At 33.5% G+C, this 22341-nt stretch overlaps 1 protein-coding gene across 6 annotated transcripts; it reads left to right on the top strand.

Annotated features, from left to right (window-relative positions):
* The first annotated feature begins 1826 nt into the window (after positions 1 to 1826).
* Positions 1827 to 20900, top strand: LOC114364163 (protein tramtrack, alpha isoform). 6 transcript variants are annotated; one of them, XM_028320182.1, is made up of 5 exons: positions 1827 to 2571; positions 5732 to 6806; positions 18199 to 18654; positions 19262 to 19555; positions 20725 to 20900. In XM_028320182.1, the coding sequence occupies exons 2-5, from the start codon at positions 5945 to 5947 to the stop codon at positions 20898 to 20900; spliced, it is 1788 nt and encodes a 595-aa protein (XP_028175983.1). In that variant the 5' UTR covers positions 1827 to 2571; positions 5732 to 5944. The 6 variants fall into 6 exon arrangements, with proteins under 6 accessions (XP_028175983.1, XP_028175979.1, XP_028175978.1 ...); XM_028320178.1 differs by lacking the exons at positions 18199 to 18654; positions 19262 to 19555; positions 20725 to 20900 and adding an exon at positions 7629 to 9347 and having other exon boundaries at positions 2105 to 2571; XM_028320177.1 differs by lacking the exons at positions 1827 to 2571; positions 18199 to 18654; positions 19262 to 19555; positions 20725 to 20900 and adding exons at positions 3159 to 3313; positions 7629 to 9347.
* The last annotated feature ends 1441 nt before the right edge of the window (positions 20901 to 22341 follow it).

The following is a 22341-nucleotide window of genomic DNA, read 5'->3' as shown; positions in this document are numbered from 1 at the left end:
CATCTGGCCAGGGTGGGAGTGCCCTGATAACGGTTCCAGAGCTTATCATTTGGGTTAGGCAAATATAGGACATTCGCCAAAAGATTACCTCCACACAAGTTTGTTTGTGTCGACCCATAAGGGCCATACCTTATACATTCGACTACGTAAGTACATTCATTTGAATCTTTTTGCGACTGGAAATTTAGCTATCTAACTAGCTACTTTTTGTTGCAAACATGTTACGTATGAGAGGATATAAAATAAGGGCTAAAGGTGACTCGAACATTGTAACAAAATGAGAATATAATATCTATCTATATCTATAAAAGCGAAAGGTCACTGATTGACACACTCATCACGAAATCTCAGAAAATACAAGTGCTAGGAGTCTCAAATTTTGGATGGGATCCTTTTAGAACGTAGGTGCTCACTAAGACGGGATTTTGCAAATACGGGGTCCACGCGTACCTACGAAGTCGTGGGCGGCCGCTAGTAGATAAAAATATTGATTGAGGCATTAAAATATTATATTTATTTCTAGTCAACGGTAACTTTTAAAACTTATTTGTACTAATATTACGGAATTTCGTTTTTCTAAATACCTCTATTGAAAACGGGACGTTCCTTGTAAAAAGTCGATTGCAAAGCTTAACATTATTTTTTTAATATTTTAATGAATAAAGAGTAAGTGCCCTAATATTATGTTTTAAAATCGTTAAGTTTCTTAAATTATTATCTACGCTTTTTGTACCTACAAACCTTTTTATAACAAATCAAGCCAATATGTAATGTAATTAGATCTGCCATATCTACCATATTTAATACGTTGCAATACCACATCTGACTCATCAAACTAATTAATGAATAAAAGAAATCAAATCTACATTATTATACCTTACGTAAGCGTTTTAATGCATTTTTGCTATCACAGACTGTTTACGTTTTAAGTGCACTCTTATCATAAAGTAATGAAAGAAAGGGCAGAATATCTTTTTTCTGCGTCTCAAAATTACTAATAACTAGTAGGTGAAGCTAGACGTATCTAAAGCCCGTTTTCACCATCAATCCCTAATTTTTAAGTGACCCATAAGATAACACATAACAGGAATTTTGTTTTCATATGGGTCTAATAAAAAATAGTTAGTTTCATTGTAGGTAGGTACATATTTTGTAAACATTGAAACTGTAAGCCATATTTTTTTACATACCTAATTAAGCTTTTTCTTAGTAACGAAGTTTCATATTTAAAAGCTCTAATTTTTGAGCGTATTGATACGATTAATTAATTTTCATTGAAAGATTCCCATAATTTATTTCAATATTTGTAAAAAATCATGGACCTTTCCGAAGTCGAAACTAATTTCCGAAAATTAATCATTCTTGCGTAAAGTTGTGCGTACAAATTATTGTGCAAAAATTGTTATGTCTAAAATTAATTATGTTATAATTACGTGTTAACATAATCATTTGTGACCGCATTTCATTAGCAAACGACTCGTTATAAGTTGTAGTAATTGATTGTTTTATTAATTTAAAATATTCCGCTAATTACCTAATGGTGGTTGCATTCTTAAGAAATTGAAGGAGAAGGAATTATTTTTATGAGCTTCTTCAAGTTTTTGAGATTCAAACCAGTTTCCAAAATCTACCAGTTTTGCCTGAAATAAGTACCTACAGTTGCATTAATTTATCATTGTCAGTAAGATGAATTGAAGGATGGGGCTAAATACCGAAAGTGAGCGAAGATTAAATTTTTATAAGGCAGAGGTTATCTCACTGACTGCTCTTGATATTAACTTGACCTTGGCTGCTCCTGCAAATATCTAAATCCGTGAGTGACCGAGTGAATCACGCAGTTACGAGAACATTATGGAGCTAACCCTTTTGTTTTGGGTTTTGCCGGAATCGGACCCTGATGACTTAAATATTTCAAAGTTTCCCACCAAAGGGGAGGGATGAGTAAGGCGCGCAGGAGTCTCCCGACTCCGTCACGCATCTTAACACCCGGGACGTTACCGCTGCTCGTTTTCCACGATTCACTTTTGAAACTTTCTAACCCTGTGCCGGAGCGGAGCGGCAGGGAGGGGCACGCGCGGGTGCCAGAGAGAGGGTACCGACCTCATTGCCCATTGCCACTCCTCCCGCCGAGGCAGCAGGCCATTTTTATTAAAAACACTTCCGAGTAACACATCGCGCGCGGATTTTTTATTAACATCCTGAAATCCTTCGAACTTTATTTTGGGACGGATATAATAATTGAGGAAGTGGACAATAATTTGGTTGGAGTTTTAAAAACTTTCGGAAGTTGTTGACAAAATTTTTGAGTGTTTGAAAGAGCAGTGATATTTTTTCTAAATCGAAAAAACACGAGTGCGCCCCGCGTTCTATTTTCCGTGCGGACTCGGGTGGAATCGGTTGCGAAAAGTGGCGGCGCTCGGGCATCTCCGGCCGCGCTCGCCGCGAGGAGGGCGTCCTACCAACCCCGCCCGCGAGCAACAGAGACGGAGCACGCTGCTGACATGGCGACAACACGAATGGATTGATGATTTTCACGTGGAAAACTCATCCCTCCAACACATTCATGTCAAGGTAGGTCGATAATGACGCTCTCGAAACTTTCCAGATTGTTCCCATTTACCCATGCGCCGGCAGATTATAACAATCAAAATAATTAGCTGATCATTGAGAATAGTTATTCAACTAAGTTCTACTTTGTAACTACCACTCAAGTTGAGATAATTCAAATAATACACTGCTCTATCATGAATGACTAGGATATCTGGCTGTGAGATATCACGCAAAACTGATTGGCCGATTAAAATAGATGTAAATTGCTGTGTTCGTCACGTTGTCTTTATCACCTACCGGTCTCACCCCTATCATACAGCGATAGATTAAAACAAAAGTTAAGCTATTGTAGGCGTAGCAGCTACGACGACATCAATTGCCAAACATGAAACAGGAGTAATCGTAATTATTCATAAATGAAAAATCATATCGCACCCCGAAAAGTCGGTTTGAATTTCAGCGCGAACGGTAGGGGCGATATTCCCGTGGAGACAGCAAATCAATGAATTTCAATAAATCAATATTTTGTGCACCCTGCGCTGAATATATCCGCTGCCGCCATTTCGATGATGACGGCGTATTTTTTTGTGAGAGATATTCGAGTCGCGGAGCGAGTCGGCGTTCGCCGCGCGGGGTTGCGGGCTGGCGGCCGTCAGTCGTCGGGTGAGCGGGGTGCGACGTAAACGCGGACTCGGACTATGGCGGAAGGGCTGATCCTCACTCCCATAAAAGGGTCGAGTTGATTGTGGTGCAGATACGTGTGGTATGTTCTATTATGTTAGTGCAGTGATATAATTGTATTGAAACGGTGCTTATCTCGACGTATCGGCCGAATTAATGTGGATATCGTCGGTAATAATGCCATTGTGATGACGTAATGTAACGCGCTCGGCTGGGTGCGTAGTAATAATTTGAGCGCCCGTTTATACCGCGATAACGTTAGTGGTCAGCAGTCAGTACCTGTGGATGTGAGGAGAATAATCGTGTTTCCATGAAAAAATATTGCGGACAATTCCAATTGGAATCCGATTGGAATTGGATTTGCGTTGAGATTTCTTACGTGGAATTATTGTCGTCAAGGAAAAAATTATTTATTTTGAAATGGCTTGTCCAATGTCAAGTGAAGATAATACGTGTAGGTAGGTATAGGCGGCCGTGTTACATGCCTACATGGATGTTATCCTACAACTGCAGTGCGCTCGCCGCTGCACAGATTTGCCTCCCGCCGCTAGAGGCGCCCTCGATTTTTTTTAACCTTGATTAAATTAGGCATTGGATAGACTGAAAACTAATGGAAACTTTTTAGACTTAAATAGAATTAAATCTCAAATGCCATGACATTAACATTAATTTTGTCGAACTCTAATGATAATGATGAGTTGTAATAAACATTCCAGAGGAGGTTCAGTGTTTTAAAAATATTTCCATTAATGCTAGACCTGTCTCATTAAAAATATCATCTACGCTTTATGTGCAGTCTGTTTTTCTAACAATGCAATTGAAACGCAACAATAAATGAATCTCACCCCACAACATAAACTAACAATAAGAACTTGTAAGTTTACAACAATGTTGTTGTTGTATTATAAAATTGAAATGATCACTTTGTAACATGTTTGCGAATATAATCAAGATATATAAATATTTTTAACGCAATTCATCTTAAAATATTCATGAATAACAATTAATTACCATTTATCGGCACTGATGTTAAAACAACTTTAAAGTTTTATTCAAATTGTTTATTTAGGAATACAGAACATATTTTAACATATTAAATAGTCAAATACTTTAACTATAGCTGCCTATCGAATTTTATTTAATCACATGGCCGTACTCAGTGGTTGAGTTAACGATACGTCTAGCGCCCTCTACGGGCAACAACGAAAAGCTCATCGTTATGTTACAGGACATAAAATAGTGTGGCAAAATCAAATTATAAAATATGAGGTTATGAGGTTATTAATTAGCTATTTACCGTAAATTGTTGATAATAACTTTGAATTCGTATAGTTTGTTGCGTTGTTAATTTAAGTACTTACACACGATGTAACTTTTATTAATTATAATGATAGCATAGGCCTTCCAGTTTAAAAATAATATGACTAAACTATGTAGATTGGACTAGTAAGAGTAAGGTTTTAATAAAACCTACTATCATTATGAGATTCAAGACTAATAAAATAAACACCGATGCAAACCATTTTTATTGGTCTCAAGGTTTTATTCAAATCATTTTTCATGGTGATAAAGGATTTATACAGACTTTACCAATATACGAATGTAGTTATTGACATAGCACTCTGACACCTTATAAAACGCACTGTAATTTTATATTTAACTAGCTGACCCGGCGAACTTTGTTCCGCCTTAATGGCAATAAATAAGCAGACTTTTTTTTATTTCAAACGGGATAAAAAGTATCCTATGTCCTTCTCCTGGCTCTAAACTACCTCCCTGACAATTTTCAGCTAAATCGGTTCAGCCGTTCTTGAGTTATAAGTGGAGTAACTAACACGACTTTCTTTTATATATATAGATATACGAGATTTTTTATACATATATGTATAGACGAGTTTTATTGGTATAATTTTACTATATTATATGTATTTATTTGTCATGGTATTTGTACCACGGGCATTAACATAAACTACTAACGTGGTTAATAATAGTTTCGAACAATAATTTTCAAATATTATTATGATGTGTCATTGTTAGTCAATACCGTAGGAAATAATGAAGCTTAATTATTTATACGAGTATCTTGTTTTTATGCCAATTTTACATTAGTAGGTATTAAGTTGTTAATAATATGTCTAAAAATAATGTACTGACATTTTATGTATGAAATTAAAACGGCGATTTCATTTTAGTTCGTTAACGGAGAATATCGCGTGAATTCTCTCAGAGGATAATAGCGTGACAGAATCACAGCCAGACGTTATATCGCTTAATGTTGTAATCACATAGTGACTGACATGAAAGTAGAGAAATCACATCTATCTGCTACTTTCTGTTTTACTGAAATATGTAGATTGTATAGAAATAAAGTAATTTGTCATTTTATTGCCCTTTTTGATGCGTTATCATTCAAAACAGAGCTTTAGTACTTGTGTTTAGGTAATAGGTATATATTTAAAATATTCTCTTAGTTTAAGTGTTGCATTTTATTTGTTTTCAGGTTCCCCCGCGCCCGGCACACAAAATGCACTAACACTATGAAACATGAAAATGGCTTTCAAAAAGTAAACATTATATATTGTTAGTTTTGTTGTATTGTTCGTGGAACAGAGAGAATACTTATGTATACATTGAGATATTGTTGGTATATTAGATTTTAAGCCCTGACTGGTAAAGATCATATCTTCCAAAGAAGCAAATATAAAACGCAAAAATGGCGACGCAACGATTTTGCTTGAGGTGGAACAACCACCAATCGAATATGCTGTCCGTGTTTGACCAACTGCTACACGCAGAAACGTTCACCGATGTAACACTAGCTGTGGACGGCCAGTTGCTAAAAGCACATAAAATGGTTTTATCGGCTTGCAGTCCTTACTTCCAAGCCTTGTTTGTCAATCATCAAGAGAAACATCCTATTGTTATACTAAAGGATGTACCCTATTCAGACATGAAGAGTTTATTAGACTTCATGTACCGAGGAGAGGTGAGCGTTGACCAGGAACGGTTGACGGCTTTCCTGAAAGTCGCTGAAAGTCTGAGGATAAAAGGCCTTACCGAAGTGAATGAGGAGAAATGTGATATTCCAGCCCTCACGAACTCTTTGATACAACATCAGCAAACGAACACGACCGCTCACACGCCCCCGCCCCAGCTTCATAGGATACATCCGTACATGCACCAAAAGCGGCCGGCATCTGGGATGCCTACTGGTGGAGCACCCCCGAATTTATTAATGCCTTTATTGGGCAACGCCTTAATGCAACCGAAAAGGAAAAGAGGTCGACCAAGAAAACTAAGTGGGAGCTCCAGCGATGCTTTAAACACAGCAGCTAGTCCACCTGGCGAATTTATACCGGAGTCCGCAGCACACGCTACTACCAATAGGCCTGGAGATCAACTCATTCGTGGTTCACCGGAGATGTTAGAAGTAAAGATGTCCATGGATGGCTTCAACAACACTGAGGATGGCGCAACATCAGGCGGCGAGGATGCAGGCGAGGCTTTGTTGATTGATGAGGGCGATGACGCCCAATCAACCGAAGCCCATACCGGCAAGGACTCCGAATCTGCAGGTACGAAATTAAACCTATTTAACTTCGTAGTTTCGGTTAAAACCTTAGCGACTAGTTTCTGATAAAACAAACTTCTACATTTAAATAATTTTAAATATTTGATATTAGATCAAATGCACAAAGTGATTGTAATTTTGGATTTTGTAAAATAAAACGGATGAGGATGTTTGCGGAGATTTCATACTTGCTTAACTTTTGTAAATATATAATTAATCTTCCTTTCCAATTATCTAACACGGTTTTGAAAAAGTTAATTTGATTAAGAAAAGAAATAAGGGAAAAGCTAATGGGATATAAGCTTTGATGTTAGGATTTTCGATATAAGTGAATAAGTGAAGTGTATATTGAATACGTATTACGTACTTTATTTATAATATTTAAAGTTTATTCAAAAGGGGTAAGTGATAATCTATCAAATTATTTTTGACATATTCGAGTAACAGATGCTTATTTCTTCTATAAATCGACAATAACTATTGCTTGCTTTTCTGCTTTCGGGGAGAGCTATTAGAGGAATGGCCAGGGGCGAACTCGGTGTGGTCCTTTATGGTTTGAGTTTATAATTTCTATCTACTGAAGCTTCCTTACAAACATATTTTATATAAAATGAGAAAAAGGGAAACAAACAAGGCTTATTCCCAATAGCTTTCCTTCATAAAAGCAATTGGAAATATTTTAGTAACTATACGTAACCCAAATGTCTGCATTATTAAAAAATAAACTCGGCAACATAATGCTAAAATATTTCCAAATATAACAATAAATATTAAATAAATAATAAAACATAATACGTAAACTGAGACCTGAAATTTGACATTTCAGATCCCGATAAACCACCCAAAGAGGAAACGCATCAAAAGTATCCAACTAACGGACCGGTTTTGTCTATCGAAAACGGATCCATTAAGCAGGAACCTGCAGCCGACATTACCGACGGGTACAATGAACCTATCGAATACAAATACAACCCAGATCGGAGCCGCGAAAATTCTAACTCTCAAGATGGCCCTATTAAAGATGCAGACGATAAAAACAGACTAGGTCGTAACTTGAAGCCAAAGAATAATAAAAAAATACTACCCCAAATGTCAAAAATTAGAGCCCGAAACTTATTCAATCAGCTCTCTGGTCTCTCCAATTTAAACCCCACACTTAACAACTTTGACAAATACCCACCAGAAACTGTTCTCATGCCAGCTCTTGCCACTCAACTGTTCGCTGCTGAACTGGAGCAAAATAACTTAAACTTGGCTAACAACGAAGTTGCTGATCTAGCGCAAACTAACTGGGAACATCGCATATTTCCATCGCCGATTAGGAAAAATAATATTGGCAACGTAGGCAACTATCACGAGGATACTAACGAATCCGTTAGGGATTACTGTATCAAGGAAGGAGAGAATGTTTTCAGATGTAAGATTTGTGCGAGAGTGTACACGCACATCAGCAACTTCTGCCGGCACTACGTCACTTCTCACAAGAAGGACGTCAAAGTGTTTCCTTGCCCCATCTGCTGCAAAGAATTCACTCGAAAGGACAACATGATTGCACATCTAAAAATTATACACAAAAACCAACCAAACGCCAACGAACAATTGGCTAAACAGGAGTCCTAATCGATCCGAGGCAATATACTCATTATTATTATTAATGACGGATGATTTTTAGATCTGATTATTATATTATTAAAAGTAGGTTCGTTTGATCTACGTATAACTTATTAAATTCTAAATAGTGGGTAAATTGTAGATTTGCGATTGAGTAAGCATTCGAGCTCTAAGTTTCATGAGTAAATTATATCAATAAGTTGTTGATATTAAGTGAAAACGTTTGTTGTTATATTTATCTATTTATATGTTTGTTCCATTTGTTTCTTAGAGTGCTGACCTTAAAAGAGATTTGACATTTTCTATGATTTACTTGTTATTTTGCACTTACTTGTTACTTAATTTTATTACTTACAAATTTTTCAGGGTACAAAGTAACTACTCATGGTGATTTATTAAATCAAAGTAGTCAATTTAACTACTTTTATGTGCTGAATATTTAAATTACTTACATACAATTCTCATTGAACTGAATTAGTTAGTAATAAGTTAGTAGTTATAATCGAGAATAAACAATGGCAAAATCTTTTTGTATATCACGAGTTTTTTGAAGTGCAACTGGTTTCAGTATGCGAACTTGTGATAAAATATACGCTAAAGAGGCTAAACAAAGCTCTACAAAAAGATTTTAAATCAAATGACCGTTGTGTAGTGGTGTAAAATGCATTTTTCATTTAACTTGCCTTATTAGTGATCTTAGTTGTAAATGATGAATAACTTCTTCGAAGTAAAACTCAACACAGGCTATGAATATATTTTCTAGAATTGTTAAGATTAATTTAAAATATTTTATCAATGTTGAAATATTTGGTTGTAAATGTTATGGTATTCAAATATGTATATATATACGATATACACGTATGACTGATGAGTATCGTAAAACAACATAATATTTACATGAAATACCTCAGTTTGTTGAAGCATGTAGAAAGAACTGCTATGAAGTTACTATGGGCGTTGAAGTTATATCTCTGAGCCCCGTTCTCATTTGCGGTACTCTTTCATTACAGCGTGTGACTCATATTATAGTAAAAAATAACATTATTTATAGCTCTTAAAATCTCACTAAACAGCGAAAAAGTAGAATATAGACTTAATAAATGTTCAGTTCCTGTACTTTTTAACAGAGCCCCAACTCATCGTGACAGTTAATTTGTAATTCAATAGCTGTCATTATTGATTAAGATTTAGATAAATATTTCTTTTGTTTTATGGAATGATTTACGCGTTTTTAGAAAATATTAAAGGAGTATCTGTCAAAGACAATATTACATAGGATTTTACAGAGTTATATTGAAACACATAACTGTAGTAAGTACTTTAATAAGTTTCAAACTCTGAAATAACAGTTAGCATTTTCATAAAATAAAAATTCACATACCACTTCTATTTCGGGTTATTAGCAGAATTATACACAACCTATATAATTATTATGTAAATTACTAGCTTTCCGCCCGCGGCTTCGCCCGCGTGGAATTTTGTCTGTCACAGAAAAACTTTATCGCGCGCGTCCCTGTTTCAAAAACCGGGATAAAAACTATCCTATGTTCTTTCCCGGGACTCAAACTATCTCTATGCCAAATTTCATCAAAATCGGTTGCGAGGTTTAAGCGGGAAAGCGTAACAGACAGACAGACAGACAGACAGACAGACAGACAGACAGACAGACAGAGTTACTTTCGCATTTATAATATTAGTTGGGATTTAAAACACACTGTTATAAATGTTGATAATTTCATAAATTTAAATAATATAAAGTGAATACAACAATGTGTTGTTGTAAAAGTGATCTTAGCAAGGTGCTTTGAAAGATGATTATAAATATCTGGAATCATGAGATGATTTGTATATTCTATTTTAGTAGAAATCAAAAAATGCCTTAATTATTAAATAAGGAACAGTACTTATAAATTATGTAGTTAAAATTAGAGGCAAAAGTAGTCTTCCATATATAAATAGTGACACGATTCTCCCAAACGTTTATTAGATGAATATATAAAATGAACAGAATAATGTGAAACGCGTAATATGAAGTATGAAACTAATGATAGTAGTACTTAATATTTCAATACATTACGTTGTTAACCCTGACACCAAATCTTTCCAATATACATATTGAAACGTAGGTCCAGGGAACGCTTGCCTATTAGTGTGCCTTTACTTGTATAATCATAAGTTATATATTTATTAAATACTATTAGAAACATAAGAAATGTCAAAGAATGTTATGTATTATTTATTTTCATTATTCAGAGTTTACATCTAGGTACTGTAAGAAGCTTCCTTAGAAGTTTAGAGACCTTTAGGCCCAAGTAGTTAATAAATATTTTGTAAATGATAAAAACATCATCTCATGTTTCCCATTTTATTTGGAAATTGACAAAATTTAAATGTTTTATTATGAAAAGAATTAAATAAAAACCTATGACTTTCGAGGCAATTAGGTCTTGATAAATCAATATTAAGACTGTGTAAATTCATAAATAAACGAATTTATTGTACCTACCTTTCATAACCTTTATATGAAATTTACCTTGGCGATTGATAGGTACTTAAAAGGGATATTTAGACTTAATTATTGTGAGGCTAATATGGGAAGTTTCAGGAATCTATTATTCATTATAGTCAATTTAGCCAGTGCCTAAGCTAACTCATTCAAAATTATCACCTATTGTTTATCTCTACTTAACCTCCTCGAAATTATCATTATCACTAAATTATTTAAAATAATATATGAATTGTATATTAATTTCATATTGACATATTTAATATATTATATCAATGAAATATTATTTATTGAGTGTTATATCATCTATTGGTGCTAAATTATACTTAAGAAAACGTCACATTTGATGTGACTGAGATGGATTGTCCCTTTTTAATATACATAATATATTGTTTGTTGACATTGTTATGTTAAATAATTGATTATTACATATATATTTATGAATACATTTAGTTTTATCATCCATAATATTATGTTACATTTATAGATCATAACAAATAATGGGACTTCCTATAAGAATCGGTTACATTATTATCCAGTCATAAATATGTAAAATCTTGTTGAAAATATTGACAAACATACCTTTGTAGACGCGTTTCCAAAATTATTGTTTTGTATTAAATAATAATTATAATAACTTACTTTCAACAAATAATAACGCAAATATATTTAGACAGAATGTTATAATTAAAAATAGTGTACAATCTATACACGACAGATTCTAAAGAGATAGTTTTAAATTATTTATTTATAACCAAATAAGGAATTACTCATACTGATAATTAATGGTTTAGGTACAAATTCACTTGAAAGAATTCAACGAATTTCTGAACATAATTATTTTAGTGTTTTTGGTTCTAAATATACCATTTTAACACTTGACCAGTAATTAGGTATCAATATAAATTAAAATTGACCAAGTTTTCCGATTGTAACAACCAAAATATTATTATATTGTCGATTTACAATAATGTTTGACGATCGATGCATAATAACAGCATGTTTTGATAATGTGGGGGGTATGTCTGAACAACTACTTACAGTTTAATAAGTACGTATGTAATTATTATTGTTGTTTTGTTCGACAAGACTTACAAGCAAAAAATATATACCTATATAAATAAAAGTAATTAATATTCTACTGGAAAAGCATTAATAATATGTTCAGGGATTCATTGAAAATTAACAATGCTCTCATAGATTTTTTTGGAACTTGCAAATAGATACGTTTAAATGATATAATTATTGAGTAACTTCACACAAATTACGATATGGAATAGTCTCTAGCCAAATGTTAAGTAAAACATATTTTTTTGTTATTTGCACTTAGACAATAGCAAATGCAAAGAGTAATATTTAGATATATTTAGAATTGACAGTTACACGATAATAGAATTACCTATTTGTTAATGAAAGATACATTGGTATACAATAAGGTGTTAATTACTATTTTTAGAATCTTTAAAGAAAATAATAAAAGTTACAGCAAAACATTAATTATTTCAATTATTATACATATTTTTTTGTTTTGTTACGTTACTTTAATACCCTTGTTTAATTTCTCTTTATGTTTGTGACTTTGATATTGTATTGTTTGTTAAGTATCTACTTGATGAATGTTTTTTCTATTCTACCACTCTTCAAATTGAATATAATAATATTCTTAGAAGAAAATAAGAATTAACTTTGAAATTGTTTTCCAGATTTCTCAGTTTTACTGTTAAAATTATTCATAATTATAAATTCGTGTTTTTAGATAACTTCTTATTGTTACTCGTGATATTCATAGCAACGACGGGAAAAGCTGAAGTTTGAAACAATTCTTATAAAATTAATTTAATGTATAATCGTAGCAAAGTAACAACACGGGTTATTAGTAAAGAATAGTTTAATGGATAAGTTATTTATAATTTAATAGACATAAATAGTGTTGTTAACAATCGAGTGAATTTTTTAAACAATAGAATGTTTATTAGTCACGACGAGAGGACTGATCAGGTATGTTATCCTATGGTACTACTCTCCGTTTAGTAGTCGGTGTGGTTAGAGCTAGATACAATAATAATTATTATGCTTTCTATGTTGCTCAAATTGATGCTATGCGATGAACAAGTATTTTGGTCCAGTACAAATTGTTTGCTTTTGTATTTTTATTTTTTAAATTAAACACTAATGCAATATTAAGTATCCAAATGATAATTTTACGAGGCTATCAATATAATATCCATCTGTTCAGTTAAATCTGAACGTTTTGTTTCCTATTTTCAAATACTGAAGGCAGCTAATATATCAACCTTCTTTTAAATATAATTTTCAGTTATGCAACAAAATGTTGCAGTTCTATACGAATCTTTCAATTACTATTAAACCCACCTTTTGTGATCTTATGAGCTAAGTTAACTGAAGTGTTATTTTTGTAATTATGTACCTACTACTGAACTTGCCGAAATAGTTCCAAATGCAAACACTTGAGTCCTATTATGTCATAGTGAAATCTGTTCTTTTTTGTTATTATATTTTTTAATTTATTATTTAATTAATAAATTATGATTAGGTTACATAGTTTCATTAAGCAGTTTAACTTTGCTACAGTTACTTGTTCAAATCTCATCAATACAAAAACGATCACTTTGCATCATTTCATTAGTTATTTGTTTATGTTTAGTTTTATTTTTGTCAAATTGCCAATACTTACTTGTATTAGTACTTTTTTGTTTTAGTTTAAACTGTTTATTTATAAACTTACTACACGGACACAATGGTTTTATTCTCTAAAAGAAAAACGCAGTGCGTTTATACGGTGCTATTATTTATTTACTATCATACTATTAGGTGTTGATATTAGGAACAATCCTGAGAGAACGCGAGACATTGTCCGTGTGGTAGGTCTTTTTTTTGTTTTGATGTATTTTTTCATCCATTATCATTTGATTTGAACAAATAAAGGTTAATATATTTTCGTCGTTTGTTTCTTTATAACTCATTTATATCCCATTCGTACACTTTTTATTTTGCTAGTTGTCAGTAGCTAGCTTAATGTATTAAACTGCAACCATCTTAATTTTACTGAATACTTTTTACAGGACGTGGCACACCTGATGACGAAAACAAAGATATAAAATACGAACAATCTCCATCTCACGAGGGAAAAATCCGGATCAACCCAGCAACACAGGCTTCTACTTCTAACGAATATCAAAACGATTCTCTAAATAATAACACGTTACAAGCAGGTGGGAACCAGATGCAAAGGCCATCAATACGGAGGAGAATAAGAAGAAGGGCTAATTCAGCATCGAACGATCCTGCCGAGCAACTCACCGAAATGTCTGTCAGGGGGCTCAACCTCTTCAGATACGCGTCTGTGAACGAAGGCGTGTATCAGTGCACTGAGTGCGCGAAAGAAAATATTCAGAAAACCTTCAAAAATAAATATTCATTCCAGAGGCATGCGTTCCTCTACCACGAGGGGCAGCAGAGGAAAGTGTTTCCGTGTCCCGTGTGCTGCAAAGAGTTTTCTAGGCCGGACAAAATGAAGAATCACATGAAGACGACACACGATTGTTACGTGCCCAAAGATTGTGTGTACACGCCGAACGCGTTTTTTATGTTACCGGGGATGGAGGCTCAAATCCCCTCAGCGCTGAAGATAGAGGAGTCATCCCACCATCCCGCCATCGGAGCGGGGTCCTACGGGTCCACTCCCACGCACTCCTCGCCTGACCCCACGCAAGTTTGACTGACTCTTATGTGACAAAATCGGTACTAAGTATTATTAATTCCAGAAGAACTCTTAATAATAGTGCCTTTTCAAACGCCTAAAGTTTCCTTGTATGTTAGTTATAATATAGAATTCTATATAAAGATTCGGATTTCATAGTAGTATTGTTCTATTTTTGGAGATAAATTTTCATGTAGGTACACTTTTATACTGTACGTATTAAAAATATTTCCAATGATACTGTTATGCATTTAATATCTAACGTTTGTTACATGTTTAGAGCTCATTATGTTTATACTGTTTAAAGTATGGTTGTGCAAATAATAGACAATAAATATACAATATGTTGAGGCCAGTTACGCAATAATTTCAGCGTGTTAAATTTTAAACACTATAGAATTTTTAGATTTATAGGGTGCTGTTAAAGTCTGAGAAGTGCCTTCCGCTTGCAATTCTATTAGCCTATATTATAGAGAATTTACATAAATTATTTGGAACAGATCTTTTTATTAGAGTTTAATCTTCTTAGTTATCAGTTTACCGCAAGACAACAACCAAAGACTGTATTACATTTAACTGTCTTCTCAATCTTAGAATTCAGATGATATAGCACTACTATATTAATTTCTCAGAGATATATTAATATTTTTAATGGTTAGTTATCTCCCTGAAAACACTGGGAAAACAAATTTTTTTACCTTCCTTTCATACATTTTTAAACGCATAAAGGTAAGTTATAGTGAGCCTATTATGATTTGTACCTATTTTTCAGATAGGTATCTATTGTTAACAAAAATATTAAGTTGTATAGTTTTGATAACGTCAGTAAATATGTTAACATAAATTAAATAGTGCCATAGCACAATATAACGAGTATAATATGATGTATGATAAACTGTCTCCAACTCTTATTATTTCATTTAGGATATAATTAGTTGATATATAAACGAGTTCTAGATGAATCTAGGACCGAAAACGAAATCAGCAGTTCTTCCATTGATAAGGGAATAATAATTGTTAGTGTTAAACATAACTAATATAAGTTTATGTTTGAAAATATTATTACTAATCAACCTTTAATTAAGTTCATGTTTGGGAAGAGTATATAATTATATAAGAGCAATTTATATTTAGTATTGAAGCATTAAATATAGTTTATAGTTATATCTACTATTGTATCTACTTAAAGATTACTGGTTAAATTGAGTTTTTGTATTTTAAAATTTAGCGCACAATAGTTAACGTTAAGTTTAATTAGATTTTCATAGATCACATTCTTGTAGATATATAAATGTATAATTTTATGGTGTATCATTTGAATCAGTTTAGATTTAATTAGTCACCAAGAAGGTATTAACAATTACAGTGTGATTTTTTATTTAAGTAGTTACGTCAGAGCCAGTCGATCGCACAAAGTATAATGAAGCAAGTTCAAACTTCTCGCGAACTTAGATTTTTTTTGTTTTTTAAATTGATTATTCTGAGTCACCGCTCTGCATCCATGCGGTATCCTTGAAGATCTACCCGTACGGTCTCCAGAGTGGTGAAATGTTATTTCTATGTTTTTTTCTTCTTTTGTAGTATTTTATTTTGTGATATTAGTGCTAACTAAGTTGGCTATCATATTCATTGTTGAGTTATTATAATTCTTACTTTTCTTTTTCTAAACACTCTAGCTGCAAGGCAGCATTTTGGAATAAAAACTTGTTCGTATATTAAAATCTGCACTATGAAAGTATTAAAAGAAGGGTGCATGGTTAGATTTTGTGAGAAGTGTTCTTTTTACTTTTTGTTTATGCCTAAGCCTAATTCCTACTTGCAATTTAAACGTACATAATATTTTTTAAGTTTCAAAGGTCATTAATATAATACACGTGCAAATTTTTGAGTGTTCATTTTATAAGTAACGATATGTTTGGTAAAAACTAAGGGAGTATGCAAATAAATATTTAGATTATTCTTTTAAATGCGAAAAAAGTGCACAAAATTATATAATAACTGTGCATTTAACTAAAATAGAAAGACACGGGTCTTAACGCGACGTTTATGTCGTGTCTTTCTATTTTAGTTGAAATGGAACGGGAAATTTTAAAATCTTAAACTGTACGTTTAACTAGATAGATTCATATAATTTTATTTTTTATTCACGTTACATCATTGCACCTTTTTGAAGACTTTTCTTTATTTAGTATTTGCAGTAATCACAATTGGCGGGGGCACTGCCGTGCCCCCAGATACTTCATTTCATATACCTACTTAAGGTACTTGTGCAGTTATTAATTTTTTTATTACAGTCAAAATTTAGTATGCAACAATCGCTAGAGGTATTATAGCTCTTAATAACTTTATTTCATTTTAAAGTGCAATTTTTTACGCAAGTGTTGATTTTTTTCTATATTCTATTGAATTGATAGTATACTGATACTAAATATTACATAGATGAAAATGTAAAGTAATTCACATTAACATTTATACGAGTAACATATTATTTTATTTCTGTCACCACTCGAATTTACTTTTAAATTAAAAAAAATAACATTCTAAGATACCAAGGTATCATTGTCTAAGTAGGTACTTCACTTTCAAATTAATTACCTATTATACTGTGTTTATTTTTTTCAGATTAAAAATAAGGATCGTCGGCTTATTCAGTAAAATATATCGTAAATATATCAAATGCCATATAAATGAATTGTTGCGACTTTCCTATAATGTTGTAATGGTATAAAGTAGGTTAATAAGACCTTTAGGTATTTGATAGTCTTGTAACAATATTAACAAAAGTACTACCACAGTTTAACTGAGTTAATATATTAAGGCATATTAAACTATCGTTGAAAACATCAAAGCTTTAACATTTAAATGATGTGAACGAGACAAGAAATATTTTTATTAGATACAACTAAAATTTGATTAAGTTTTTATTATAAAGCAAAAAGATCTTACCATCGTCGTATTGAATGAATGTGAAAAATGTACACTACAAGTAATAATCCAAATAAAACATAAAAATAAAACTGTATTTTATTTAACCCATACCCTAGTGGTCGTCGCAAGAGATCATGCAGCAAAAGAAATGTTTTGTAATTGTCTATTAGGTAGTACATACTAGTAGGTATTTATTCTAAGTTATTAATGATACTTCAACGTTAAGTACCTACAACCACACCACATTGTGTCATGCATAAACACGAACACGAAGACTTATACAGTGATTCTTGCTTCTAATGAAATCGGATAAAAAGACAACATACTTATGTATAAATACATATTACTATGTATTTAGAGAATGTAGGTTAATGGTTCAACAATCTAGGAATAATTTTTAATAAGTACCTAAAGGTAGACTGATTAAATAATCAATTAAGTTAAAAATAATATGAATATTATTATAACAAAATTGAACTTCTTTTGCTACGACCGTAGCTACGAGCAGCTACGGTTACTGCTACGTAAAAATGTAGGTTGGTGGTTAAATTCAAACGTCACGCGTCATTCAAGATCTGTTTAGACTTACATAAACTGCTTTTCATTTCGTCATCCATATTGAACTTTCAGACTTCCACTACATATACGAGGAGGGAGAAGGTGGCATACCAGTTATAACGTTGGAAGTGCTTTCTGACGCTTCCAATCCTGAACCTGATCCTCCACTATCCACCGACAACAATTTAAATCAACCTAGTACTATTGCCACACAACCGCCTGTGGATACCTGTGTTCAGGATAGTACAGCCGGCGTGCATTTCCTCACTGAAAAGCCTGATGAAGCGAATACGAAAGAAGAGAATGAAAACAAGGATCAAGAAAAGGAACCTCCTAAAGCCAGGCATGATTTGCTGGAGTATGTGATGAGGGACGATGGCAGTGTGGTCTGCAAGCTGTGTGGGGAGATTCTGCAGAGCAGGACGCACTGGTACCGACATAAGTACAAACTCCATGTTGTCCATCCACTCAACCCGTCTCCGTTGTTCCAATGCGAACAGTGCCTGGTTTTCTTCAAGAGTCGGAAAGGTAAATTATTTTTTATGCTTAGAGGAAAGTCGGGTATTGGACCGGCTCCTGAATTGGACCACCTTAATATTTCGTAGAATATTATTTTGCTGCATCGGCGACACTCAGCGATACATTATAATAATAACATTGATTTATAAGACCAGTCATATTGTTTTTGTGTATCACTGTGTTAATATGATACGAAATAAGTTGGTACAATTTAGTAGCCGGTCTAATAGACCAATATTTCCCCTATAACTTAATACTTAGTGCATCATTCTCTATCACAAAGCAACATTTTAGAAATTTAACGCCTGTAGATAATTTTGACTAAGATAAGTTTGACGAACGTAAAAGAGGCCTGATGGGGCTGATAAGGTAGCTATTCAATGGGTTTCGCATGATTTAAAAAAAAAAATTTTAGCGCTAACAATAATTGTGGATTCGAATCCCACCTTTGGCAATTTTCGATTTTCTCAATTTAATAAAATTCGTAGCTATTTTAAGAATAGGCGCATGGACACTGGACGTTCAAAATGAACCAAGTATTTAATACAGTAATAAGTACACCATACTTTTTTTAACTATAATTTTGGTTAAGCAACCTCGCTTTTGTATCTTTCAGGATACATCGGTCACTTAGCCAGTCGCCACAGCGAAATACTGTCAGACTCCAGTCCTGTCCTCACCAACTCCCAAGCCGAAGCCCTGTCAAAGGAACACAATATGACTGATACGAATATAAACAAGACAAATGCGAGCCAGCAAGCCCCGGAGGATGTAAGAGACGAGCCTGACCCTGAGATGGCTATTCCGAAGACCAGCGTTCCGACTTACCAGCCTAGTGCAGTGCCTGTAGTGAAGCCGAACACAGCTAGAGGGGGAGAACTACGACGCTCGTTACGGGGGCATAGAACAGGTAATGCATTTAATAAGTAACTACTTATTTTTTTAATTAGATTTACTAATGAGGTTTTTTTAGCGATGTGGTACTTGAAATGTTATTAGAGAAATATTACGTTAGTAAATTTCAACTTTGCAGGTAGGTAAATTAGGCACTTATTTTGCAAAAAAGCCAAATACTAAAGATAATATTATTATGGTCATTATGTTAAGGATGCAGCCACACCGTACGTGACCATCATGAGTTCAGTAAACGATCTTTTAAGTGGCAAAATTCACGATGTTTTCCCCAAAAAAAGTAATGAGTAAAAAAAAAGTAACGATTATTGTAACATTTGTACAAGTCTTGTAAGTACAGGGTGCAGTCAGAAAATGTACTTATATGGGTCATTCCACAAAAATATGTCAACTCTTAGTCCGCGCCACATTTCACATGAAATATTTGTTAATATTTTATTCCAAAATTGTTAAATAACAGCTCGCAATGTGCTTTATTCATCCCCCATTTATATTTTTTGAAACTATTTTTAAAACATCTTAAATTCCTTTTGAATGACCCAAAACGTCATTCCCTAGGCATGTCCGTACTCCAAAAGTTTGTGTTTTGGGACCCACGTTTATAAAAACATCAACTTTATCCTTTGTTTTACATAGGTACATAAAAGTATGTGTAATGAAAGTGATTATTTTTTAATAAAGTTTTCGTGTCAAAATAGTAAACAATATTACATTGTTTCCTTTTCCATTTCCTTCTACATTTTTAGCCAAGGGCCTGCGGTTACACTTAAGTTTAGCCGGCTAAAGATAGAAGAAACTAACATTAACACCTCGTCGAAGATAAACTTACGTTTAGCCGGCTAATCTTAAGTTTATGTTCACACCCATCTTTAGCCGTAACATATGCATAATATGCATGACACTACCCCATGTTAATCATATACCCATTTACCTAACACCCTGCATAACTCAAAGGTGACTGACTGACTGACATAGTGATCTATCAACGCACAGCCCAAACCACTGGACGGATCGGGCTGAAATTTGGCAAGCAGGCAGGTATGACTTAGGCATCCGCTAAGAAAGGATTTTATGAAACTCCACCCCTAGGGCAAAACGGGATCCACGCGTACGAAGCGGGCGGCCGCTAGTTTTCATTATAAATTTAAGTTTATTTTCTTTTTTCAGCTGAACCAATAATCCCGGAGCAAACGAACAGATCAGACTGGGAGGCAAAACGGTCGCGGGAGGAGAAGCTCGTAGCCGACATCATAGACCGAGTGCGGAGGGAATGCGAGGCGCAGGGCACCGGAGGCGGCGCTCGCAAGGGCTACACTAGAAGGACCACGGTCATGAACACTTGAAGAGGATCCGCGGTGGTAATGAAAGTTCCTTTATGCCAAAAAGATTTGCGTTAATCATCCAAGTTTTTAAAGCCAAGTTTTCTTTCAGGACTTTTACCACAGATTACTCACCGAATAGATTCATAATACGTCAGAGGTCGCCAATTCTTTTACCGCACAATAAAACTAAGCAAAGCTTGTGTTAGGGCCGAGTCCGGTGGCGCCGTGTGAAATGTCCAAGAATGATTATGTTATTATACTTATTTACATTACATGTTACATGGTTGGTGTTACTACTAACAGTTTCTTCACCTAAACAACCTAACCCCGAAGAAATAATTTAAAAGTTCCTAATAAGTCTGATCGTTTGATGAATAACGCAAATCGGAAATAGCATTATCTATGTTTAAGATATGGCCTATTTCTATGGTCTCAGTAATGTGCTCATTTTCGTGCCAATTGTATGTAAATAAATCGTGCCAATCACTATTGAAATTAAGATGCCAAACTTGTCCAGGTCTGTAAATATTGTATGTACCTGCTACCTAAGGGATAACTTTTGTTTGGTCACTTCTAAATCTAGTTTACTCGAAGATGTTAAAATAATCAGAGATAATACTTGTCTATCCTACCTAACTACACTATTTAATTAACTGCAACAATGTCTAGTGTTACTAATTGATGTGGATATTTAAATAATTTACTAATATCAACATTTTAAATGTCTTTAACTTATAATATTTTCATAATAAATGTATGTACACCTCATTCTTTATTAATGAGCCAATATTAATGTCTTCACTCCATCCAGGTATTTTACAGATATTTAGCTGAATGTTAGACTTTTTGTCGAGGCAGTTCTAAATGTCTGATTAAATGTACCTACTTAGATAAGCAATCACATTACTTACATAAATACTGTCATGTAAAAATAATCACTTAATCATGATTTAACCTTCGTTGGTAAGATGGAAACCATTGTAAACCTTATTTTAGGTAAGCACAGTTTTTTAACAAGATGGTCTTCGAAATCCAAATTAAGAATTAGGTACAACAAAACCTAAGCATAAAACGTTTCTGTTTTTTTTTTTAAATATAATTTTACACTTTGAAACAAGTTTCTTTCCTAAGTCAATACCTATTTTATCGCCTTATCGTAAAGTTTTTTAAAACAATATCAATATAAACTAACCAGTTACACTTACCCTTCGTAAAAACGTTTCAATTTCTCATTTTCACTGCACGCGTACGTCTGCTCTGCACTACAACTCGAATTAAAATGAATTGTTTCCACCCGCCGCCATATTGTGTCACTTTTAAAAAGTTATGGCGGGTTTCTATGCGATTGGTTGAAGCCAGGTCTTTGATTCCGTTGGTCTACTTTGATTAAAATTAAATTTTAATATGATTTAAGTTTTTTTTTTCCAATGCCTATTTAAGTATGAGATACTAAGTTCGATAA

Source organism: Ostrinia furnacalis, unplaced genomic scaffold, assembly GCF_004193835.3.
Source record: "Ostrinia furnacalis isolate ACB-3 unplaced genomic scaffold, ASM419383v2 OfSCF7353, whole genome shotgun sequence".
Classification (NCBI taxonomy): domain Eukaryota; kingdom Metazoa; phylum Arthropoda; class Insecta; order Lepidoptera; family Crambidae; genus Ostrinia; species Ostrinia furnacalis.
Note: the sequence above shows the minus strand (reverse complement) of the source record. Positions and strands in the feature narration are given on the sequence as shown.